The 26,834-nt window shown below is 36.8% G+C and overlaps 1 protein-coding gene across 1 annotated transcript in view; it reads left to right on the top strand.

Annotated features, from left to right (window-relative positions):
• The window catches only part of HAT1 (histone acetyltransferase 1), a gene marked incomplete at its 5' end in the record, with an annotated part of 51,365 nt that extends 28,108 nt beyond the window's left edge, over positions 1-23,257 (top strand). The window contains 7 exon segments of the mRNA XM_082658308.1: positions 1,807-1,986; positions 2,259-2,380; positions 2,881-2,985; positions 3,312-3,418; positions 12,540-12,691; positions 15,541-15,657; positions 22,849-23,257. Coding sequence (XP_082514434.1) covers positions 1,807-1,986; positions 2,259-2,380; positions 2,881-2,985; positions 3,312-3,418; positions 12,540-12,691; positions 15,541-15,657; positions 22,849-23,016 — 951 coding nt within the window. The 3' untranslated portion in view covers positions 23,017-23,257.
• Positions 23,258-26,834: the final 3,577 nt, after the last annotated feature.

Below are 26,834 nucleotides of genomic sequence, written 5' to 3'. Positions count from 1 at the left end.
ATATACACTGTACATGCCTTGAAGTGTTTTCTTTTAAATTGATAGATTGTAAACCTCTTTATTTAAAAGTAGTGTTTCTTGACTTTTTAAAACTTGAATTAATACTACTTTACCCATCGCTACTTTGGATTTTAATTGCCACACAACAGACCTATTAAACCTATCCCTTATTATTACACTTTCCTCTTGTAATTATTGAATTTGTACAAATTCTATAAAATATGTTTAAGATGGTCTCTTCACATTAAATAGCAGTATCAAGGAAAAATAATTTATCAAATAGTACTTTAAAAATAAGCAAAAGTGGTTCTGTCAAATGCAGTTTATTTGATCTTGAGGGTGAATGGATTGTAAGGACTGGTGCACATATTAGAAATAAGCTGTTGGGCAAAATGTCGAAGAGCTATATTTTTAAATAATAGCTTTTTTTTTATAGCTATAAACAAGTTATATATAAATGTTGGTAGTACCAGAGCATTGAAAATAAAACTTGTTTGTGATAAATTCCATCCTTCGTTCTCTATCCGAAAATGTAACTGAATGATAATAAAGTGCTATTCATCTGCAGGTGCATTGCTTCTGCTTAGTTAAAAGATGTTTGAAAGGACAGGAATTAGTAGCATGTTGTATTAGCCTTTTGTAGTGTATTTTGTCCTAAGCATCTTAATTTCCCTGTTTTGAATGCTAAGTAGCAAGGGTCTTGGTTTAGAACTAATACCCATCATGCATGTAAACGGTATGAAAGAGCTGCTTAGTAAGTTAACACAAAGTGTTCTTGTGTCAGTCCTTGTGGAAATAGATACAATACAAACATTACAGCTGAACTCACGGCAAACTCCATTAAGTAAAAACCTGGCCTCATTGTTCAGGAAAAAGTTTGAATAGAATGCAAGCTCATTTTGTTGAATGTAATGTCAGGCTTTTAGGGACTGTATTGAGGGATAAGGTTTTGTTAAGTTGAGACCAATTCATTAAGTTTTATTGCCTGGTGAGAAGCAGTAATACTTTATTGTAAGACTTCATCAAATATTCATGGTTAAAGAGAAGTAGTAAATGTATTCAATCAAGTGGTCTTTGGGGTTTTGTAAAGGATTATGAAGTCTGCTCAGCTGATAGTTTAACATTCATTGAGGTTATTTAACAAGGATAATTTTAATCTCTGAGTTTAATTTTGTTGTCCAGCCTTGCCTTTTTTTACTGTCACAAATCCAACTCTATAAAAATTGTGCCACATTATAGGATGAGTGGATAATATATCCATTCATATAATTTATGTATTTCCTAAGTGGGTATATTTTTTAAGTTATCTTAATTTTGAGTTTCGTGTATGAGGGAGTTATGACCTACTTGCTTATTGTGAGGTTGCCATTTGTTTGGTCAGACCCTAGCCTCACCTCACTACTGCTGGTGATCCTTTCATGTCTTGGATAATATACTCTCCTTGACACATGTAACATAATAAGCAGCTGTGTAAAATAATAAGCAGCCTTTTGTTTTGGCCAGTTTAAATTGTCTTGAAGGGACATAGCATTTTCTACATGATGTTAGAAATTTCTATAGCATTGCCCTCATTCTTGTAGTTGATTTCAGGCTACCCACCTCCTCTTTTTTATTTGTGTTGTACTTGTGTTCATCTGACATTTTTGTGGCAGCATCCTGTACACATGAAACTCATCCTTTCCCAGTTCGCCGTGTGTTTGTACCTTCAGTTTAACAGTGAATTGAAGAAAAACTAAGAAAAACTAAGCATGTTCAACTAAGTCAAATTTATTAATTTTTTTGTGTCCTTTAATCTCCATTCCTTAGGCAGATGATGTTGAGGGCAAAATTAGACAAATCATTCCACCTGGATTTTGCACAAACACGAATGATTTTCTTTCCTTGCTGGAAAAAGAAGTTGATTTCAAGCCATTTGGAACCTTACTTCATACATACTCTGTTCTCAGTCCAACAGGAGGAGAAAACTTTACCTTTCAGATTTATAAGGTAAAGATAAATCTAAATATTCCCTGGGTGAAAGTACCTCATTTGCCTGGAACCTGTATCCTGTTTTGATGTTTTTTTCCGTGATTTATTGTAACTTCAGGAAACAAGTCTTTGTCAGCATTAAAAACAAAGATCTGTTTTGTATGTGTGTCTGTGTACACATCTTAGTCTGAGACTTCTAAACATTTTCCCACAGAATAGTTTTGTGTTCTACAGACTTTTACTTACCTCTGTGATGAGTTTCACCTGACTTTTCCTGGCTTTTTCCCTAGGCTGACATGACATGTAGAGGCTTTCGAGAATATCATGAAAGGCTTCAGACCTTTTTGATGTGGTTTATTGAAACTGCTAGCTTTATTGACGTGGATGATGAAAGATGGCACTACTTTCTAGTGTAAGTACAGTTCTAAAGCAACAGTAGACCTTATTACCTCCACAAAGCCAGCATTTTAATTGTGGCGGCCCAATTATTAGGACAGTATAATGATATTTTTCCCAGGAAAGAAAATCTATTGTTTATGAGGCTTGAGTTTTCCTTCATTATGCTTTGGGAGACCTTGAGAATAGAGTTGAATAAAATGCTGTTGTCCGTTAGGGCCCTGAATGTAGGCTTAAACAGTAAAACGAGCTTTGCCTGTGTTTTCTTTTACTTGCCACCTATTCATCTTTATAATAAGCAAGTGCACTGAAGTGATGTAAAGAGGTCTGATTTATCCAAGTTGCTGCACACCAATTAAGTGAATTGTATATTCAGAACATAGCAGGTGTACCCATTGGGCCCTCACAGAGTAGCTTGCTGACACTGAAAATTCAGTCAGAGAATGGAAAAGAAAATGGACACTGCATGGGAGCGCGACTGTAATTGACCTGCTTGGCTTTCTGTTTTATCTGCAGATTTGAGAAGTATAATAAGGACGGAGCTACACTCTTTGCGACCGTAGGCTACATGACAGTCTATAATTACTATGTGTACCCAGACAAAACCCGGCCACGTGTAAGGTAATTGGCAGTATAACACGTGCCTTGTCTTTTATTTCAGAAGAAGGAACTGCTGAAGTTTCCAATACTTTTTATAATAGTGTTGATTTGTTTTAAAAAAATCACCATTATTCATTGGCTATGTACTGATTTATTTCATTGTTCCCTTTGAAACAGCGTGGAAGATTGAATGTTTACAGTTTTGAGTATCTCAATAATTTTTGGAATTCTTGAAGGTGGATTGAAAAAAAAAACACACAAACTTTAAAGTGTTTATATTACTATAGTGACTTGCAATTTGTAAACCAGTCATGTTGTGATATTTTAATATAATTTCTTTACTATAGTCAGATGCTGATATTGACTCCATTTCAAGGTCAAGGCCATGGTGCTCAACTTCTTGAAACAGTTCATAGATACTACATTGCATCTCCTTCTGTTCTTGATATTACAGGTATGTAAATTTTGATTTGTTGTTGAAAGAGCCTTTCTAAAAAATCTCTTCTTTACTAATTTTGGTTTTGTCAGAAATAACTATTTTATTTTAAATAGCAGCAGTCTCCTGAGGTCTTTTTGGAACTGTTTAAAAATGGCTTAAGGTTACATTTTAAATCATAAGCCTTTGTGGGATTGGATTGCATCTCTGAGTATGAGGTTCTCATTAATTGAACAAATTGAGGATAATGAATTGAATATATAATGGGAAATCTTAGGCATATATATGTTGCAAGTGTGGTATGACTTATTTGTTCAGTTTATTTGGCAGACAGTTTATAAAATTGATGTATCTTTTCATCTAACTTTACTGCTACTGTTAAATGATTTGGAAACTTGGGAGATACAGAAGTAATTACTAAAGTTAGTTTATATCAAAATTTATAAATTGTTTAAGTGACACCTTCACTAGCTTAGTGACTTGCAAAATTATAGAAACATAATACAAACAATAACACTTCTTTTTAGCTAAGCTCAAAATTGTTTAGCTTCTGTTTACTTATAGAGCTTGGACTTGGTACTACATGAAGGGACTTTTTTGGTGATTTTAATCTAGAGACTTAAGAGTTCACATAAGTAGTCTTTGTCTTCTCTAGTGGGTAATGTGCCAGCAGGGGTTGTTTCTGTGAAGCCTCTTAACCACTTTCTTCTGTCTACTCCAACCAATAAAGTCCTTGATACTTAGCACCAATTAGCAGATAAAGAATTTTATTTCTTAAATCTCAGTGAAGAGTCATCAATAATGGTAGCCTTTATTCATTGCAAACTGAAGTCTCTAAAGAGAAAATGCTAAACATGCTAAAGGACTTGTGAATTTGAAAACTGGGTATTGGCCTTTATTTTCAGTGTTAACATTTCTTAGCATTATAAATTACTAAATATGCCTTATCAGCTGTTCTAAGATATTTCTCCTCAATTTCCATACCCAGTCCTTTAAAAAAAGAAAAGTACAGAATTTTCCACTCTTTGGTTGTTTTAGTTGCCTATAGCGCCATTATTTTGTATATTTTTTAAACTTTTTGGATCTTTATCAGGCTCTGAATTTCCCTTTGCAATCCAGGATATTCTTTATATTGAGATGGCCTTTTGCTTACTTGACATATAGCCAGATATAGTAAAAATTAAAACTTAACCAGCAATGGCCTATGTTACAGGATAGATAGGTGTTGTGGTGTAATTGCCACCCATTTTTTTTTTTTAGCACTTTTTTATTTTGGCCGCGCCTCTCGGGTTGCAGGATCTTAGTTCCCCAATCAGGGATCGAACCCGGGCCCTGGCAGTGAGAGAGCCGAGTCCTAACCACTGGATTGCCAGGGAATTCCCTTTTTTAAGCACTTAAAGTAAAATACTGGAAAACAGTTCTTTATATCATGTGCCATCTTCCTTTTGAGGATGTCAGTATTCATAAGATATACAGCGTTTGAATACATATCGGTTGTATGACCTTACATATAGAATTGGTGATTTGTTTCTTCCAGAATTATGAAGAGAGTTGCATTTGGCAATAGAAATTGATCTTGGGCTAGAATATATCTCACTATTATTAATCTATTAGTTGTATATTAAGAGCTAATTATATCTGTCCTTTAAACGTTCCTTGTAGTACTGGAATATGTTACATGGCTTTTTAGAGTGTTATCTATAAATTTTTTATAATATGAAGGTTTTTTTTTAATGATAGAAGAGCATTTATGTTGGTAGATGATGTATTTAACTTGGGAAAAAACTCAAGTTTTGATCCCACGTATCACTATAGATTTATATCCAAGCAAATTTCATCTTTTAAATGCGTCACTCATCTGTGAAGGATGTCACAGATTAATGGGTGTTACCATTTTAGGTTCATTTTCAGGCTGACACCTTTAGTTAAAGTGCTGGAAGACTGAGTGTGACTTGGCCCCTTATATTAAGCTGCAAACAAAATATTGTTAGTCTATAATGGCTTATTTAAAGCTAAGTGGAAATTTTTTTGCACAGTTTTTTAGTATATGTGAAAATTTCAGATAAGACTGTGGAGTGAGTTTTTTAGATTTTTCTCAACTGTAATTCTTTTACCTTTGATGTGTTTTTTCCTAAAATTCTGGGGGTATATAAGTTACTTAAGTTACTTAAGCTTTCACTCATACGAAATTTTATTTTAAACTGATATTAGCAGCACAGTTATTTTTTCTAAACCAGTTCAAGAAGAGGTGGACTTGGAAAAACTGATTTTTTTTTTTTTTTTTCCGGTACGCGGGCCTCTCACTGTTGTGGCCTCTCCCGTTGCGGAGCACAGGCTCCGGATGTGCAGGCTCAGCGGCCATGGCTCACGGGCCCAGCCGCTCCGCGGCATGTGGGATCCTCCGAGACCGGGGCACGAACCCGTGTCCCCTGCATCGGCAGGCGCACTCTCAACCACTGCGCCACCAGGGAAGCCCCAGAAAAACTGATATTGAATAAGCATGTGCCTCACTATTAGCACTTAAAAACATTTTTTTAAAGAGATGCTTGCTTAAGAGTTTGTCACTTAGTAGAGATTTAATTAAAGCAGCTTTATTGAGGTATGATATACATAGCATTAAATTCATGCATTTTAAGTGTACAGTTCAGTATTCTTAGTACACTTGCCTAGTTTTACAACCTGTTTTAGAATATTTCTGTCACCGTAAAAAGATTCCCTCCTGTCCATTTGCAGTCAGTCCCCATCCCCAGTCTCTTGTATTGAGGTTTGTGATCCATTTTGAAGTAATTTTTGTGCATTATGTGAGGTAAGTTTCTAAATTAATCTTCTTTACATATGGCCATCCAGTTTTCCCAGCAGTTTGTTAAAAAGGCTATCCTTTCCCTTATTGAATTGCCTTCGTATGTTTGTTGAAAATCAGTTGCCCATAAATGTAAAGATTTATTTCTGGACTCTTTAATGATCTATGTCTATCCTTCTACCAGTACCATACCGTCTTGATTTTTTTTCTTTTTTGAAGAAACAGAGGCTGTTTATTCAGAATGCTGTCTTGATTTTTTATTGTAGCTTTATATATGAGTTTTTTTCGTGTGTGTATGTTTTGCCTTAATGATAATGTCAAGTTTAACCTGTTAAATATGTAAGTTGAATTTGTGGAGCATGTTCAGCCTGGTTGCTGTAGAATAAACAGACGTTTCTTCAAATGATTGATGAGTAGAGTTAGAAATGGGTACTGGCCCTGGCCAGGTGGGTGGGAATGGAGCAGAGAGGAGAGGCCTCAGTCAGAGGGGCCTGGCCTGGGATGAGCCATGACCCTCAGGGACCCAGAGGCACAGGCTCCCAGAAGATAGTCCCTCTCTGAGTGAGCACCCAGACGACACAGACTAGGGCTGGTTGTCGCAAACTCATCAGCAGCTGACCCTGGTACAGCCACCCCGGAGGTGCAATCTATGTGACCAGTGGAAACTCTTCTTACCCCACCTCTCAGACACACAACGCCCGTCCCAAAAAGGTTCCAGATTCTAAAAGCAACAAAAACATTCAAATGGTTCCAGAAGAAATAGAGTCTTCATTTTTTGTCTCAAAGGTAGCAGCTGTTCCCTCACCGAAGCACAGTCCTCCTTTTCCCCCAAATGATTTTACATGTAAGATAATGAAGAGGAAGCCCCATGCAGTGAGAGGCTCCTAGCTGTGAGGGGCTACTACAGTGGTGCCAGGGTGTAGGGCGGGCAAGACGGGGCAGAGGTCCTGGCAGTGGGACCCAGTTGCCTGGTGTTTCTTCCTACAAGCCATGCTTACTTGTTCAGGGTGAGCAACTGCATTCATTTCCTGACAGAGTTGCATTATCATTTGTTTTCCTTTCCTCTTTCTTCCTAGCAACCTCCTGCCCCTCTTGCTTTCTGCTCTTTCTGAATGATCGATCACCAGCCAGGCAAGGTGGCCTTGGACGGCTCCGTTTCCCCCGCTAAATACATTTTCATGTAATGCTCTTCTGCTTTTTCTTCTCAATGTCATCATCTTCTCTCCTTGAAAGCTCCTTTGGCCTATCTAGATCTAGTTGCGTGATCTGTCTGATTGTCTGTGCCACCTGGTTGGGGTTCTTGATGTTAATGAGCCCTCCTACACCTTTGCTGGTGGTCAGCTTCATCCTCACTGTCTTCTGAGGCTAGAGATTTCTTCTTTCTGGAGTCACCTGCAGCCCCATCTCTACCTTCTTTCCTTGGTCCTCTTCTTCCCTGGTCGCCTGCTTTTCAGCTTGGAGCTCTTTGTCGGTCTCCTTGGGACTCAAACACTGCCTAGCCCAGCCTTTGTGGTCTCCCTTTTGCCCTCTGGGCATCCTGCCTCCAGTGGCAGCAGAGCCTCGACCTTTATATTAAGTTTTGAAATTGGGAAGTGAAAGTCCTCTGTGTTCTTTTTCAAAATTGTTTTGTTATACAGGATCCCTTATATTTTCATAAACATTTCTATTTGTTTTCTACTTCGTTGATCTCCACTTTAATTTTCATTATCCTTATTGCTTTGAGTTTAATTTGTTCTTTTTCTAGTGAAGATTGAAACTTAGGTTATTGATTTGATGTCCTCCTTTTCTAATATAGACATTTAAATAATACTTAAATATATATTTATATATAAATACAAGTACTGCTTTTACTGATCACATAAATTTTCATAAATTGTGCTTTCATTTCATTCAGTTCAAAATATCTTCTAATTTCCGTTGTGATTTCATTTTGACCCATGGGTTGTTTGGAAACATGTTGTTTAATTTCCAAATATTGTGGATTCCCATATTTCCTTCTGTTGTTGATACCTAATTTAATTCCATTATTGTCAGAGAACATGCTTTGTATGACTTCAGTTATTTTTCATGTATTGAGTTTTGTTTTATGGCCTACGTAGGGGCCACAGACTTTTTCTTTAAAGGACTAGGTAGTAAATATTTTATGCTTTGCAAGCCACATAAATTCTCTGTTGCACAGTCTTACTGGTTTTTTGTTTTTTTGTGTTTTTTACAACCATTTAGAAACCAGTCTTAGTTTACATGTCATACAAAAGCAGGCCATGGATGAGATTTGACCACTGCGCCATAGTTTATAGACCCTTTGCCCAACATATAGTCTATCCTGGTGAACGTTGCACATGTACTTGAAAAGAGTGTGTATTCTGCTCTTGTTAGGTGGAATGTTATATAAGTATCAGTTCAAGTTGGTTGATAGAGCTGTTCAAGCTGTTCTATCCATTATTGAGAGGATAGTGTTGACATTTCCAGCTATTTTTGTTGAATTGTCTGTTTCTCCCTTTAATTCTGTTAGCTTTTATTTCATGTATTTTGGGGTTTTCTTATTAGTTGTGTATATGTTTATAATTTTAATGTTGTCTTTATGAGTTAACTTGTGATAAAATGTGCCCTTTTTTCTCCTGTAATCTTTTTGTCTTAAACTATTTTTTCCTAATTTGTGTGGGGGTGGGGTGGGGTGGGTAATGTCTTAAACTCTATTTTGCCTGATACTAATATGGTCACTCCAGACCTCATATTGTTTGCATGGTATATCTTTTTTCATCCTTGACTTTCAGCCTGTCTTTGAATCTATGATGTTTCTCTTGAAGATAGCATATAGTTGGATCCTTTTTTATTCAGTCTAACAATCTCTGCCTTTTGATAGGAGTGTTTAATATGTTTACACTTAATGTAATTATTGCTATGGTTGAAATTATGCCTGCCACTTTGCTATTTGTTTTCTTTTTTTCCCTTTTGTTATTCATTTTTATTGAAGTTTTTTTTTTTTTAGTTATTTGCTTAATGGTTGCTCTGGGGATTACAATATGCATCTTAATTTATAACAGTCTATTCAGATTAATATTTAATTTCAGTAAAATGAATTGCTCCATCACAGTTATTCTCTCTCCCCTCCTTTGTGCTATTATTGTTACGTAAATTGATATTGCCTCTTTATATCTTGTAAGCCAAACATTGGTTTTATAATTATTTTTTCATGTAATTGTCCTTTAAACCAGTTGAGAGAAAAAAAAAATTTATTCCAGTTTTTATATTTATCTTCATAACTATTGGTGTTCTCAATTTCTTCTTGTGGACTTGAGGTACCATGTTTCTTTAGCCTAAAGAACTTCCTCAGTATTTCTTGAAAGGCAGGTCTGCTAGCAACACATTTCTTCAGTCTGCTTTTCTGGGAATGTCCTTATTTCACTTCCATTTAGAAGGATAATTTTGCTGGATATAGAAATCTTGACTGACAGTATTTTTCTTTCAATACTTTGAATATATCACCCCACTGATTTGTGGCCTCCATGGTTTCTGATGAGTTGTTTCCTCTTGCGGCTTTCAAGATTTTCTGTTTGTCTCTAGCTTTTGACAGTTTGATTATAATGTATTTAGATGTGGATCTCTTTGTGTTTTTCGTAGTTGAAGTTTGTTGAGCTTCCTGGATGTATAGATAAAGGTTTTTCATCAAATTTAGGAAGCATTTGGCCATTATTTCTTCAACTATTCTTTCTGTCTCTTTCTCTCATCTTTCTTTTTGAGACACAGATTACAGTTATGTTGGTACACTTGAATGGTTTTAATTTAGGTTTATGTCAGTCCACTTTACATTTTATAAAGCTGCGGAGTACAAGTGAGGAGGTTATTGTAGTTGCTGAAAAAAACACTGGTGGCATCACATAGGAGAGGAATCAGAATGTCCTTCAGATTTCTGGGTGGCTTGTATAACTCCATGGTGTGACCAGATTAATATGGAAAAGACTGAAGAATGAGATAAAGTAACTAATTACATTACAATCTTATGTTTATTTGGTGATTTTCTTTGTAGATCTGCATTTGTTATTTTGTTTACTGTTGATTTTATTATATGTACATTCCTGATAGATCATAATTTCATAACAAACTGATGCCATGACAGAATTTCACTTTACCACCTTAAAGCCACGGTCATATAATGTTTACCTAATAATTACATGTATATGAAGTGCTGCATAGAAGCATAAAGATGGTATTTAAGTACATATGGATTGAATGAATAAATGACTCAATCATAAAACATTACCCTTAGCTCAGATGCTTTTATAAACAGCTTTATTGAGATATAGTTAACATGTCATACAATCCACTTATTTAAAGTGTACAATTTTTTAAAATTTAATTAATTAATTAATTAATTTGGCTGCGCTGGGTCTTCGTTGCTCTGTGCGGGGTTTCTCTAGTTGTGGCAAGCGTGGGCTACTGTTTGTTGTGGTGCATGGGCTTTTCATTGCAGTGGCTTCTCTTGTTGCAGAGCACAGGCTCTAGGCATGCGGGCTTCAGTAGTTGTGGCTCGCAGGCTCAGTAGTAGTGGCTCATGGGCTCTAGAGTGCAGGCTCAGTAATTGTGGCGCACTGGCTTAGTTGCTCCGTGGCATGTGGGATCTCCCTGGACCAGGGCTCGAACCCGTGTCCCCTGCACTGGCAGGCGGATTCTTAACCACTGTGCCACCAGGGAAGTCCCAAAAGTTATAAATTTTGATATAGTCCTATTTATCTACTTTTTCTTTAGTTGCTTGTGCTTTTGGTTTGTTGTCTAAGAAACCATTGCCTAACCAAAAGTCATGAAGATTTACTCCTATGTTTTCCTCTTTGTAGTTTTACCTCTTACACTTAGGTCTATGATCCGTTTTGAGTTAATTTTTGTGTATTGTGTGAGGAAAAGGGATCCAACCAACTTCATTCTTTTTGCTGTGGAGATCCAGTTGTCCAAGTGCCATTTGTTAAAAGACTATTCTTTCTCTCATTGAATTGTCTAGGCACCCTTCTCAAAAATTAATGGGTCATAGGGCTTCCCCTGGTGGCGCAGTGGTTGGGAGTCCGCCTGCCGATGCAGGGGACACGGGTTCGCGCCCCGGTCCGGGAGGATCCCACATGCCGCGGAGCGGCTGGACCCGTGAGCCATGGCCGCTGAGCCTGCGCGTCCGGAGCCTGTGCTCCGCAACGGGAGAGGCCCACGTACCGCAAAAAAAAAAAAAAAAAAAAAAATTAATGGGTCATAAATGTATGGGTTTATTTTAAACTCTCAACTCAGTTCCACTGATCTACATGTCCATCCTATGTCAGTACCACACTGTCTTCATTACTGTAGCTTTGTAGTAAGTTTTGAAATCAGGAAATCTGAGTCCTCTAACTTTTGTTCTTTTTCAAGGTTGTTTTGGCTATTCTGAGTTCCTTGCATCTCCATATCAGTTTTAAGATGAGCTTGTTAATTTCTGCAACAAAAAAAGCCAGCTGGGATTTTGATAGGGATTGCATTGAATAATTTGTAGAGTATTGATATTGTAACAAAACTGTCTTGTGAACTATGAACTAGCTCAGACGTTAACATTCTTTGTTTCAAGTCTTCTACAGATCAGAAAATGAGGGCTCAGAGAAGTGAGGTAATTTGCCTAAAGTCCTACATCTGTGAATGACAGAACTGGGACTCAAACACATGTTCTCTGGCTGCAGTATTTTTTCTACCTATCATGTTTTGATATTTTCCTTGTCCACTACTTAGTCTAATGTAGCTAACATAGACAAACATAAAGGAACATCTGTGCTATCCAGATGCAATGAAGAAATAATCAAAATCATATTTTCATTTTATTCTCTAAATAAAAAAGATTTGTTTTGTAAAAGGAAGAATTTTTTTAACTGGGTGAAAGAAGCCTAGCAGACTATAAAGGTTATTAAAGTAAAGGAGTTATAAATTGAGCTTTGGAACCCTTAGGTATCAGAAAATACTTGCTTTTGGAGTTGATTATGCAAACTTGAATCTCTTGTTTATACAGCTGCTTTAACTGAAAATAAAACTAAGGTACATATATATGATAACAAACCAGTCAAAAAGTTTACATTTGAAAAGGAGTAGCTCTAATTTCACAAATAATATGTATGTATTTGCGAAAGGATTGCATCTATAATTTTATTTGACAAAGATAATAGTGCTTGCTGTTGTTTGATTTATAAGGAATAATCCTTTCACGTTGTAACTTTTGTATATATGTATAATTCTTTTAAGAATATTTGCCTTTTCTAAGCTTAGCATGTATATTGAGGTTGCAAATGATGAAGAAGTTATGTTAGGTAAGGGAAATGTTATCCTGCTTTATTTCTTTAGCGGAAGATCCATCCAAAAGCTATGTGAAATTAAGAGACTTTGTGCTTGTGAAGCTTTGTCAAGATTTGCCCTGTTTTTCCCGGGAAAAGTTAATGCAAGGATTCAGTGAAGATATGGCAATAGAGGCTCAACAGAAGTTCAAAATAAATAAGGTACTTTTAGTCTGTAGGAGGAAAACATTCAAACTTTGAAAAAAAAATTTTTTAAGTACATATGTAATTTAAACATTGCAAATACATTAAGAATACAGGCCCTGAAGCCAAATTGCCTGGGGTCAAATTTGGCTTCACCACTTGCTCTTAGGGCAATTTAGTTTACCTCCTTGTGCTTCAATTTTCTCATTAATAGAATGGAAAGATAATTGATTTCATGGCTATATTAAGTGTAACAAGGAGAACAAAGATGGATAGTAGGATCTTATTTTTGCTTTTTAAGAAAATGTTTATCTAAACTGGTAAAGTAGTTAATGCCCCTGGAGACTGTATTGGTGGGGAGGAGGGTTGGAATAAAACACTTAACTTTCACTTTTTATACTTCTATATATGTTTGTTTGAATTTTAAAGTAGTAAATATCTTAAGTACAGAAAAAATAATATGGGAGTTCAGAGGAATTTGTTATATTTATGTAAGCAAGAAATCAGAGTATTTCATAGAAGGGATGCATTTGATCTAAGCCTTGAAGAATGGGTAGGTTTTGGATTATAAACGTATGAGGGATGAAGAGTATTCCAGTAATAAGGAGTAGCAATTAGTGGTGGTGGTGGTATGAATTGGGAGATTGGGATTGACATATATACACTAATATGTACAAAATAGATAACTAATAAGAACCTGCTGTGTAAAAAAATAAACAAAATTTTAAAAAAAAGGACTAGCACTTGATACTATTGACCTCCCCTCCCTTGGCTTCTAAGGTACTACAGTTCCTGGTTTTCCAGTTAACCACTGTGCTCATCTTTTTTTGAGATACTGTCTACTAGCTTCTACTGCTCCCTAAATATAATTCTTCCCCAGAGTTTTTTATCCAGTCCTCATTTCTTCTCATTCTACTTAATTCTACCTGGAAGAGCTCATTTAAATCTTCAATCCAAATTTTCCTCCTGAGCTCCAAAACTGTATACCAAAAGTTTACTAGTCACTGACCTTCAACAAGAAACTTAATTTAAATTGAAACTTTCCATCTTCTCCTGCATAAAAACACTTTAATGGCTTCCTGGCTTTAAGATAAAATGTGATTTTAGAAATAATTTATATTTCCAGACTGTATTAAACCTTTATTAATGAGAATTTATTTAATAGCTCAGCCTTTAAAAGAAAGAGAATATGAGCACATTATTGGGATTAAAACTCCTTAGTATGGCACACAGATCCCATCATAATTTGGCCCCTGCCTACCTTGCTAGCCTCAGCTTCCTACCGCTTTCCCACACGCTCTGGCTTTGCTGAACTTCTTGTTATTTCCCAACTATGCTACAACTTTCCTCCTTTTATGTCCCTGTATATAAGCTGCTCCCTTTGCCCTTATACTCCCCTTCTCCTGTTCCTCCATCTTTGCTTGGCCAGGTAGTACTCATTTTTTCAGGCTCAGCTCAAGTGTTTCTTCCAGAAAGTTCAATGTTATCTTCTCAACTTCTATATACCTGACCTCTTCCCCACTCCCAATAAATAGGTAAGTGAAATGACAGAAATAGGAGAACTGTAGGCCTACTCCTTTGGCTTCAGTGTTACCCAAACTTCCTGATTCTTCTCATATTTCTTTGACTGTTTTTCTCTGTTTTTTGTCTGCTCCTTAACTGTCACTATACTACAGGGTTCTGACCTCTCCCCTGTCTTCACTGTGTATGTTTTCCTTGGGTGATCTTAACCATTAACTAGTCTTATGGTTTAAACTCTTGCCCTGTATACTGATATTGCTTAAATCCTTACCCTTAGACTAGAATTTTCTTCAGATTTATATGTTCTGCTGCCTCCTAAATCTCTCCTACTCTGAAAACTGTTATTCCATACCCTCCTCCACAGCCAGTCTTAACTCTTCTATATTTCTAGAATCCTTGGTCCCTTAGTATTCTTATTTGTGCTATCTCAGTTCATGCCCTTGTCTTTTTTTTTTTTTTTTTTTTGGCTGTATTGGGTCTTCATTGCTGCATGTGGGCTTCTCTCTAGTTGACGGGCTTCTCGTTGCGGTGGCTTCTCTTGTTGCGGAGCACGGGCTCTAGATACGCGGGCTTCAGTAGTTGTGGCTCGCGAGCTCTAGAGCGCAGGCTCAGTAGTTGTGGCGCACAGGCTTAGTTGCTCCGCGGCATGTGGGATCTTCCCGGACCAGGGCTCGAACCCGTGTCCCCTGCATTGGCAGGCGGATTCTCAACCACTGCGCCACCTCATCATTTTTTGCCTGATTTAATAACTGAGCTTCCTAATTGGTCTCCCGCCCCTTCTTTTGCTACCATTTTTATGTAGCTGAGAAAATGCTTTATTTAAAACTCAAACCTGTTACCAACTAGATAAAACCCAGCTCTTTAACCCAGTATGTAAGGCTCAGTGCTCTTGCTCCACCCTCACTCTGCTGCTACTCCTCGCGTTTTTTTTGTTTGTGCTCGAGCAGTGTCAAACTGCTTCTGCATGTGTGTGCATGCGACATGCACACACACATAGTGCCCTCGCCTCTTTCAAGTATAGCATGCTCCCGTTCCTTTAAGATTCACTCAGGTTTTATTCCCCCAGGAATCCTCTTCTAACATTTCCCCCATTCCCAGGCTGTGCTACCATAATATCCTATGCATATTTCTATCATTAAATTAACCATACCTTAGTCATTTGTGTTACCCACTAGACTGCTAGCTCCTTGAGGACAGAGATTATATATCTTTTATTGCTTTTTGTCTGGCACCTAGCACAATTTCTGGCCTATGACAGATATTCAATATATGCTGTGTTCTTTTGGGAAAGTGTTACTATTTTGTAATTTGAAATGTTCATATTTTTCTTTTGTTTGGTTTATTAGCAACATGCCAGACGGGTTTATGAAATTCTTCGACTACTGGTAACTGACATGAGTGATGCTGAACAATACAGAAGCTATAGACTGGATATTAAAAGAAGACTAATTAGCCCATATAAGGTAGGACTTTCAAGAGTCTTAAACATTATATTCTTGTCACTGTTTAAAATAAAGAAGAAAATCTAGCAAATGCCAATGTATGGGAGAGTCCAAATCGTTTTGCTAAATTAACTTTTACAAAAGTGAAAATATTCTTCCAGTTAGTTATAAGAATTCTCCCTGTCATAATTTTCCAATGTAAGCTATAAATCTGTTTCCATTCACTTAAAAATTAATCCCAAGGATAGTCTACTCACGATTATTTTTTTCTTTCATTTGTATGCATCTTTTTAAAACCTGAATGCCCAGAATCTTCCCTAACAAAGTTATCTTGTTAGTTTTTTCTAATTGTCTTCCCATTTGTCATATATATTCTGTTTACCTTTGCTCCTTTCTTCCTATATATGGCCTTGATTGCCATTTGTAACCTCTATATTTGACCATAGCTGAAATTGCAACTTAGTGTTGTTTACCTCTTTTTTTGTTATTGTTGTTGTTGTTGTTATTCTTGCTCCATTCCCCCCGCTTTTTTTCATCTCCTTTATTTTCCTCTAGCTCAAAAATCTCCCCTCCTAGATCAGGTCTGGCTTCATCATCATTTGGCCGTTATTAAGGTAGATATTGTCCACGCCAGCTTGTGTGGAGGAGGATTTGCTGTGATTCTTGTAGCTGGGCAGTAATCTGATTGGAGAGAATATTCATTTATTTATTCAACAACTAATTATTGAGCACCTGACATGTGGTTGCTGCATTTGAATACACTATACCTAGAGACTTATACAGCACAGTAGCTGAGAACATAAATGACAAATTCGAATCTGTCTTAAGATTGAAAGAGAAAGTCAATTAATAATGAGTACTTAATGTATCAAGTACACATAGTTCTGATTTTTCTTTTTTTTAAATATTTATTTATTTTATTTGGCTGTGCTGGGTCTTAGTTGCGGCATGTGGGATCTAGTTCCCTGACCAGGGATCGAACCCAGGCCCCCTGCATTTGGAGCGCAGAGTCTTAGCCATGGGACCACCAGGGAAGTCCCTGATTTTTCTAAATTAATCCAAGTTTTATTTATCATAGATTCTGCTTTATAGAGCCAGTCTTTTGAATGTTGATGGTATATAGGTCGTACTACTCGTTGAATCCCAGCTCTTTTCCTTTATCACATCTTGTTTGCAGTGCAACCGTATTTCCTAATTTGTTATTGTAATTCTAAACATATCACATTCTGAATATAAAAATAATTATTTGCCTATGACTATAAATCCTTGTATCTCGAATTCATATATATTTTTTTCTTCATAGTGCCATTTTATTAAGCAATTTAATGGATTGATTTTCTATCTTATGAACTACCATCTGCATATAACAGGTTGTAATAAATTATAATGGTCTCTGTTCCCAAAAATTGTCTGAAGTAACATTTTATTCTTTATCAATCCTTATGTTTATCAATTCAGAAACATCAGAAAATTGGTAGAAATGGTACTTTCCAAAGATTTTGATCTTTAATATTAATTTGTTAGCTAGAAAATTTCTTTATGATGAAATTAGGCATGTAGAACAATATAATTAGGTGTTATGACAACATTTAAGAGTATTAAAACTGTTTTAGTAAAGTAAAATAATTGAATTATGCATCTCAGATACTTGTGATATTTTATATAGGCAGATGTAGCAAATGAGAGAGAATGAATTCTAAGTATATATAGTAGTCATGAAGTTATGCCAAACAATGGGAATTTCTGTAGTTCATAAAAGCAAGTATTGTCTACTCTTAAAGAATGATGATTTTTTTTATATTAAGTATCCTCACCTGTCTAGCAAGTTCACCTTATCTAAAAGACAACCAAAGACTGGTTATTAAACTCTGTAAATTCTTAACAGCCAAAAGGGGTATTACCATCCTTGCACTAAAGCTCATACACAAATTATAAATTCTTCAGATACTTGCTCAAACCCTAGTTATAATATGCACATTTTAATGAGTTTAGTTATCCAGTATTCTTTCTCATTGAGAAAACCAAGAAATCTTGAGGGTCCTCTCCCCTACTTTGGGTTGATAGCCACAATGTGGTTGAAAACTTACCACAAACTTAGTAAAAGCCTAGAAATAGTTGAATGCCCTATAGGCATGGGAGGAGTTATAAGATTTCTTTGTTGAATGTACGCAAGTGATTTTCTCCAATTTGTCATTCCAAGTTGATACTCATATACTTCGTTGTGCTATCACAGCATTCTCAAATGCAAAATTATATTTAAGAATAAAGTAAAATTGCTTAATATTGAGTGTGGCTTCAAATTTTTTTAGGTCTTAAAATGTATGCCAAATGGGGAAAGTTTGGAGTTTAGAATTTCCATTTTTACTTCAACACATTTTATGAAAAGAAATTATAATTTAGATTGTCATAAGTTATTACTGAGGTATGAAATTATTTACTGATAGCAAAGTCCACCAGTTCTGTGCTGCCTTTATTTGAGGGCTCAAGTTTCTGTATCAGCTTAATCACACTGTCCCACTAAGAAATTTTTTGGGTAGCTATTAGAAGTAGTTGTACCTTACTTTAAAAGTTGTAAACACTGATAATTCATTTGTATCAGTGCCAAGAAGGGATAAAAATAACCTGTATTAACTAGAATCATTTTTTAAAAGCACAAAAAGAAACTCTATTAGTACAGAAGTAATTTTCAGGTGTTCAAAAAATAAATTTGAACAATTTGGCTAAAAAAAGAAAAGTTGGTACAGCTGCTTGATTTTTAGCATTAAAGTTTTTATAGTGTTTCATGGGCTTTTTTTTTTTTTTTTTTTTTTTTTTTTGCGGTATGCGGGCCTCTCACTGTTGTGGCCTCTCCCGTTGCGGAGCACAGGCTCCAGATGCGCAGGCCCAGCGGCCACGGCTCATGGGCCCAGCCGCTCCGCGGCATGTGGGATCCTCCCGGACCGGGGCACGAACCCGTGTCCCCTGCATCGGCAGGCGGACTCTCAACCACTGCGCCACCAGGGAAGCTCTCATGGGCATATTTTAATTCATAATTGGTTTACAAGTATAAAATTTAGAATCATTTTTATAATATTGGATTTGGAATCAGAAAACTCCATTTTGAGGTCTAGTTCTACCTTTTACTAATTGTGTGAGTGTCGACAGCTTATTAACGTCTGGGTATTAGGCTTCTCTAAAATGGAAATGCCTCCATAGTGAGGAACTGAAGAGAAAGAAATACAATGCATTGTACATGTTTTTAAAGATAATCTTTTTTTTTTTTTTTTTTTTTTTGGCGGTACGCGGGCCTCTCACTGTTGTGGCCTCTCCGTTGCGGGGCATAGGCTCCAGACGCGCAGGCCCAGCGGCCATGGCTCACGGGCCCAGCCGCTCCGCGGCATGTGGGATCTTCCCGGACCGGGGCACGAACCCGTGTCCCCTGCATCGGCAGGCGGACTCTCAACCACTGCGCCACCAGGGAAGCCCTAAAGATAATATTTTGAGAAGTCTTAGGACTCGTCAATGCCTCCACACCATTACTATTTTTAAATTCTTACAAAAGAACCTTATCTCTTTAGTTCACAAAAGAGACTAGTTCAGCAGACAGAAATTAAGGAACCCTTAGAAGTGGTGGCATTTTTGAGATTATATTTGTAAACCCTCTTGGAACCTGTGAAAACTAGGCAAGAAGGAAGAATTGTTTTCTGGACCTTTAACACATTACATGTGTTAAAGCCAAATGTTAACATAAATAAATTGACACTAATACCATCTTTAATTTGTCTGCATTAATTAAAATTAGCAACAGCCCTAATCTATGAAGGAATTAACTTTTTATTTTTGGAGGGTGAGAATTATTCTGAGCCTACAGGAGGTCTATTTCAATCTTAAGGAGTTCTGTCTTTCAGTATTTAATTTGTACTCCCAATGTATGTCACTTTGCTGGATAGAGGTGTTCCCCAAATCAGTTTTTTTGTTTTTTGTTTTTTGTTTTTTTTTTTGCGGTACGCGGGCCTCTCACTGTTGTGGCCTCTCCCGTTGCGGAGCACAGGCTCCGGACGCGCAGGCTCAGCGGCCATGGCTCACGGGCCCAGCCGCTCCGCGGCATGTGGGATCCTCCCGGACCGGGGCACGAACCTGCGTCCCCTGCATTGGCAGGCGACTCTCAACCACTGAGCCACCAGGGAAGCCCCAAATCAGTTTTTTGTTTTTTGGGGGTTTTTTTGGCTGTGTTGGGTCTTCGTTGCTGCGCGTGGTCTTTTTCTAGTTGTGGCGAGCAGGGGCTACTCGTCATTGTGGTATGTGGGCTTCTCATTGCAGTGGCTTCTCTTGTCTCTTGTTATGGAGCACGGGCTCTAGGCGCGTGGGCTTCAGTAGTTGCAGCATGTCAGCTCAGTAGTTGTGGTACACAGACCCTAGAGCGCAGGCTCAGTAGTTGTGGTGCACGGGTTTAGTTGCTCCGCGGCATGTGGGATCCTCCGGGACCAGGGATCAAACCCGCATCTCCTGCATTGTCAGGCGGACTCCTAACCACTGCGCCACCAGAAAAGTCCCAGTTTATTTTTTTTAATTTTTTTTTTAAACACATTATTTAAAAGATTAATTTGTAATATTTCATACATATACAAAGTGTTGTGTATATATAGTTTCAGGAATATTAAAGTTATTTTAATATTCCTGAACAGTAAACAAGTTATTTTAAAAATTGAACCACAGTTTACATGCTCATGAGGAGCTTCTATATAATAGTTTCACATTTTTCCATAAAGCTAGTACATGTAGTTTTTATTCCAAGGTACTTAGAACTCTTAAATTTAATTCAGAGATGTACTGCCATGCCCATAAAAATTATAATAGAGATTAATTGTGACATCCATCTGAAAAAAACTGACAATGAAGAAATTGAAGGTGGCAAGGAAGGGGGAGATAAATTGGGGAAGTAAGCACTCGTAGAGATTTAAAAACAAGATAATTTAAAACAGTATGTTACTGGCACAAGATTCATTCTATAGGTTATTTGGAACAGAATTGATAGTCAAGAAATATTTAAGAATTAATATGATGGTTCTGTTGTATATAAGAATTTAATATGATTGGAGGCATATTCAAGCAGTATGGTTAGATTATTTCATAAATGTTATAACTGGTTAGCAGTTTAGAAAAATAGCTTTTATTCCTACCACATACCACAATAATTTTTGGATGCATAACCCTTTAGTTCCTGAGCTGTTTCCTTAACTTAGATGTTCTCATATAGGGCAGTTGCGCCTCTTGGCAGAAAAAATAACTTCTACAGCAGAAACAAAGCATTTATCATCCACATGATTGAAGAGTAAGAAATATACTGTCTTTCCAGGCCTTGGGAGCAATAAATTTGAATTCTCATCACTTCTCTAGAATATTCAAAGTGTGGTTAGAAGATCAGCAGCATTGGGAATTCCCTGGTGATCCAGTGGTTAAGACTGCGCTTCCACTGCAGGGGGTACCGGTTCGATCCCTGGTTGGGGAACTAAGATCCCCCAAGCCGTGCTGGGGGGGAGGGGTCGGGGGGGAGATCAGCAACATTAACATAACCTGGGAACTTGTTAGAACTGTAGAATCTCACCCCACCCTAGACCTGCTGAATCAGAATCTGCATTTTAACAAGGTTCCCAGGTGATCTTTGTGCACATTTAAGTTTGAGAAGCACTGTATATGTCTATATTCCAGAATTATTAGGGTTTCCTTTAAGGAGACATTTATTAGTTTTTAGGATGGATTTAAGATACCATTTTTAGGGTTTTGTGGGGGTTTTTTTTAATGTCTTTGGAAGTCAGTTAGATATAGGGACTCAGAATACAGACTTCCAATCAGATCATTAAGAGCTGAATCCTGGCTTCTCAGCTTGCTACCTCCATAAGTTATTTAACTCCTGCACCTTTTTTTTCTTTATCAATTGAAGAAAATTATAGTGCCTGTCTTATAGAGTTGTTAGGATTACATGAGTTAATATATGTGATTCCTGTTCTCTATGTAGAGTTATCTCTTCGTTATATGCTTTAATAAAAGAGGATTGATATAATCTAGAACAGTTTATCCAAAATGTATGAAGGTTTCATATATTACAGTGTTTTATATAATGCAGTGTTGCCACCCACCCAGGAATCTTGGAGTCCTTCTTCATTCTTCTTTCCCCACATCACCCAGTGTTTTCTTCCCTAAATCTGTTCTGTTCCTTCCATCTCTGCTGCTACTGACTTGGTCTAGACTTTCATCATCTCTTACTTGAAGCGCTGCAGGAGCTGCTGACCTGGCCCCCCAGTCCTGTCCTCAGCATTACTAACAGTATTGTTCTGATACAGTGTCCTGTTTAAAAGTTGTTACCAGCCCCTCAGTGTGGTGCAAACTCCTCAGCATGGTGGTTTCCTTCTCAGTAAAATGGAGAGGGTTTAATAAGATAATGTATGTCTGGACAGTAGAGACTCAGTAAATGCTAGTTAATATTGTTTTTTAAAATGTGACAGGGCTTCCCTGGTGGTGCAGTGGTTGAGGGTCCGCCTGCCAATGCAGGGGACACGGGTTCGTGCCCCAGTCCAGGAAGATCCCACATGCCGCAGAGTGGCTGGGCCTGTGAGCCATGGCCGCTGAGCCTGCACGTCCGGAGCCTGTGCTCCACAACGGGAGAGGCCACAACAGTGAGAGGCCTGCATACCGCCAAAAAAAAAAAAACAGTGACAGTTTTGGGCTCATCTTTCTGAAACTCTTCCAACAATTTATGTTGAAATTAACATGTGGTCCATAAATACATCTCTGGGTAAGGGAACTCATAAATGAGCCTAGTGGCAGAAGCCAGTTTGGAATGAAAATTAATGTAATTAATGATTAAATAGTGAGATGAAATAATAGCACTTAATCTCAGTTGTCTTTCTTCAGTTAATATATTTTTTTTTATTAAAGAAGTATTTGAGTGTCTGTACTGGCCAGTTCTTTATTATGCTTTGGAGAGGGGGCTGTTAGTCACATATCTATATTTACCATTAACTGACACAAATTACACATTTTCTGGAACCTTCCTTTTAGAGAGTTTATAATTCATGGTTAACATTATGTTTAGGCTTCCTTAAGAAAAAATGTATGGGACAAATTTGGGCATATTCCTTCTACTATTATTTTTAACATTGGAGACTTATATTTCTTTATATTAGAATTTTATTAGCTTTCTTAGTCTAACCAATAATTGTGTTTGTTGCTTAGAAAAAACAGAGAGATCTTGCTAAAATGAGAAAATGTCTCAGACCAGAAGAACTGACAAACCAGATGAACCAAATAGAAATAAGCATGCAACATGAACAGCTGGAAGAAAGCTTTCAGGAACTTGTGGAAGATTATCGACGTGTTATTGAACGCCTTGCTCAAGAGTAGAGGTTATACTTCTCTGTACAGGAAGTTTGAAAATTTCTGTACATGTGTTGTGAAAAATCAGATGATGACTTTAATTTTAAAATCTTGTAACATTTTACTTACATTAAAAGTTATCTTTAGTTAAATATTTTCTTTTGGAGAGATTGTATATTTTAAAATACTGTTTAGAGTCTATGAGCATATATTACATTAAAAAAAGATATAGCTTCTAAAATACCACTGCACTTGCTTCCCTTCTTAAACAGTGTAATAAATGCTTAGTTGTGATATGTTAATGTGTACTGATATGATTCTTAAATACTTATGATAAACTTCTTCAGTCTTGTTAAAAAACGTTAGGTTTTAAGCTTTTACTATAATTCCTCCCACACTTTGCTTCTAAGATTTTACATCTGGCACCTTTAAAACACATTTCTTTAAGGTCTTCCTAGTGCTCTTGGTCTTACTATGTGATTTTTCTAAGTAGAAAACGTTCCTAGTGTAGAGTTGTTTTAAATAAACTATTAACCACTTGTTGGGAGTAGGGCGGGTAATAGAAGGGAAACTAAATACAGCCTAAAACCTAAATGTTTGGCATCAAATATTAATTGAAGATAATTTGGAAGTTACCATAAACATTTTATAAATAATAATATAAGATAGAAATCAGTTCATAAATCCAGTTTACACACCATTGTTGAAATATATCTTGTGTAAAATGAGGTATATATCTCTCGTGATTTGATATAAGGTTACCAAGATGTTGAAGTCCAACAAGGAAAAAAACAAAGTAATGATAAATTGCTTAATATAGTCTTTATTTTATTGAAGTAGAGCTAAATAAGTTGCTTGATACAGTCATTAAAAGTTAAAACTTGGGCTTCCCTGGTGGCGCAGTAGTTGAGAGTCCGCCTGCCGATGCAGGGGACACGGGTTCATGCGCCGGTCCGGGAGGATCCCACGTGCCGCGGAGCAGCTGGGCCCGTGAACCATGGCCGCTGAGCCTGCGCGTCCGGAGCCTGTGCTCCACAACGGGAGAGGCCGCAACAGTGAGAGGCCCGCGTACCGCAAAAAAAAAAAAAAAAAAGTAAAAACTTGATTTTTTAATGTGTGCCAGTAAGCCACGTATTGTATAACATCAAAAATGAGATGTAAGTTGAACTTTACTTTTAAAATCTGATGTGTTCAATGCTCAAGGCAAAATCCCAACTTGGACAAGCACTGTCTTATCCTTGGATCAGCCTTCCATCAGTACAATCTGTCAAACAGAAGGACAGTGACTAGTACCCTCTGGACACAAAATAGCTGTGGCCATCAGCATACCAATGGCACTAAACCATCCCCTTAAAATGAGAGTGTTGCAAACGTTTCAGGCAATCTCATCTCAGAAGCTTACATATAGATTAAATTTGTTGATTTCTGAAAGAGTATATACATGTACATAACTTGTACAGATTGAATGAACCAGTTCAGAGTCCTTCTGAAACTATATGAAAACAGTTTGTTTTCCATCTAAATTAGCAGATTTTAAATTTTTTTATTGAAAAGTCACAATTGATACCTAAAAAAGAGCTCGGAGGAAGAAAATCAGTACAATCTAAATAAATTATCTTTCAACATCCTTTTTTATATAGAAACCAGAAAAAGCCGGTGTGATACCAATTTCTCTACCTTGTTTTTAAACAGTGTTCTATGTTCCATGGTTAAAGATCTCGTTTAGCATTAATCTTTCGGACTTGAAAGGCTGTACCTTCATTTTGAGTTAGAAGAGTACGTCTGTTAGATCTGCACCTTGTGTGGGCTAATTAAATACCAGGATAGATGTACAGGACCGTGTGTGAAACCTAAGACAGCCACCTTCTAGGTCTTAGCAGTCACTTTTCACCCTGTGGTAGTAGCCTTCCTCCGCTTTATCACCCACATACACATTGACTGTATTTACTTTCTGCCTTTACCTTTTTCCCTTCCCCCGTCCACCACTCTTATTTTTTTCCCCTATCTTCTCCAAGTTGCATTTTCTCTACGTGTAATATGTTTCCTTTCTAAGCATCAGTGTTTTTCATCTGTAAAATGAAGTTGTACTAGAATTATCTCAAGGCTCCCTCCCTGTTCTAAGATCTGTGCTTAATCCTTTTTACATCTTTTCTCATCACTCTTAAGCTTTTCTACTCAGATGTCGGTGTAGGTGTAGTATATGTCTAAAAGTATTTTTATAAATCACACAAAATTCAGTTTATACGTTAGTTTATGTGTGAGAGGAGAAAAAAACAAACCCACTATATGTCCCTGACTCCAAATTGCAAGGGCCTCAGCTTGCTGTACCAGAGTCTTGTCTATTCTGAAGATTTATCTGATCTGTTTTCTTGCCTACTAAAGGAAAGCTCACAGCAGAGCCTCCAGTGCCATATCAGAGAATTATTAGAATCACAGACCTCAGAGGTCAAGTGATTTACTTCCTCAAATTCATTCTTACGTTCTTTTTAGTAGAATTGAAAAGCCAGTTCGAGAATATTAAATACTGATTAAATAATAAGGTACCCATAGTTCTTCCTTCTAAATGAAATTATATATTATCTCTATTTACATTGAACATAGTAGCATTTTGTTTTTAACAAACATTTCTAGTGTTCAAAATGGTTCTTATAGATGTACAATATTTCATGTTGATGTGCCCATATTAAACCATTTGCCTAGGTTTTTTTCTTTTATTATTACAACATTCAAATGAATTAGTGTCTTCGTGTATATATATTTTTGTATCTGTTAAGTATTCCTCAAGATAAATTCCTGGGAAATGCAGTTACTGAGTCAAAAGGTAGGAATATCTCTATGGCTCAGTTATATAAACATGCCGTATTTTCCAGAATGCTTTGTAAATTACTAACATATTAATGTGTATACTGGTTTTAACAGAATTCCCGTGGTATGGGATGTTGATTTTGTTGTTGCCTCAATAGGTATAAAATCTCACATTTATATTCCTTTTGCTTAATGGGAAGGCTGAATATTTTTCCACGATTTTGTGAAATTTTTTCCCTGATAGGAATTGTCCATTTGATTTTTTTTCTCTTAGAATTATTTATTCAATCTCCCAAACAGAATCTGTCACTCCCTCTCTTTCCTACTTCTTATTGCACTCCTGTAGTGACTTGGAAGCCGTAGACAAAACACTCTTACATTTATTTATTAAGCTCCTCTGAAATACCTTAGCATATCAACAAAATATTTCAAAATGTTATAAGGTATATTTTAAAACAAAGGAATTTCATAAGTTGATTTAGCTTGGACACAGTTGCATTTATTAATCCAACCTTTCCGTTTGATTTTTTAAATTTGTCTTTTAGGATCTACACTCTCATTTTATAGATGGACAATAGATCCAGAGGTTCACTTGCTTAAGGTCACACTGTGAATTAGTGGCAAAGCCAGGACTATATACCCTAGGCTCCTGGCTTCCACTCCTCCATCTCATCTTCCATCAAGTAGGCCAGCCAAGTCTTAAGCATGCCAGGAGGGGCTTTTCTTTCATCACCGTCTGGGAAATACCTCACCTGCATGTTTGCCCTAGTCACTAGACAAATACCCCAACTGCCCTCTTGTTTTTATAACCTACAGGAAGAAGTATTAGGAAAAAGGATGTTTATTTGTAATGACAAATTATTGGTGCCTCATCTGAAGTATGGCTTGAAGTTCCTCGTTTCCTCTCAACATTTTCAATTTTTCAACATCTACAACTTTTCTGTGTTTCCATATGCCTTTACATCTTTATTGTAATACATATTTCATTCTCCTTGTATTATGCATTGCAGTGGTGTTACACAGTGCATTAACTCATTGAC

This window comes from Grampus griseus, assembly GCF_964374135.1.
Source record: "Grampus griseus genome assembly, chromosome: 7".
In the NCBI taxonomy this organism is placed as follows: domain Eukaryota; kingdom Metazoa; phylum Chordata; class Mammalia; order Artiodactyla; family Delphinidae; genus Grampus; species Grampus griseus.
This window is presented reverse-complemented; position numbering and strand designations above follow the sequence as displayed.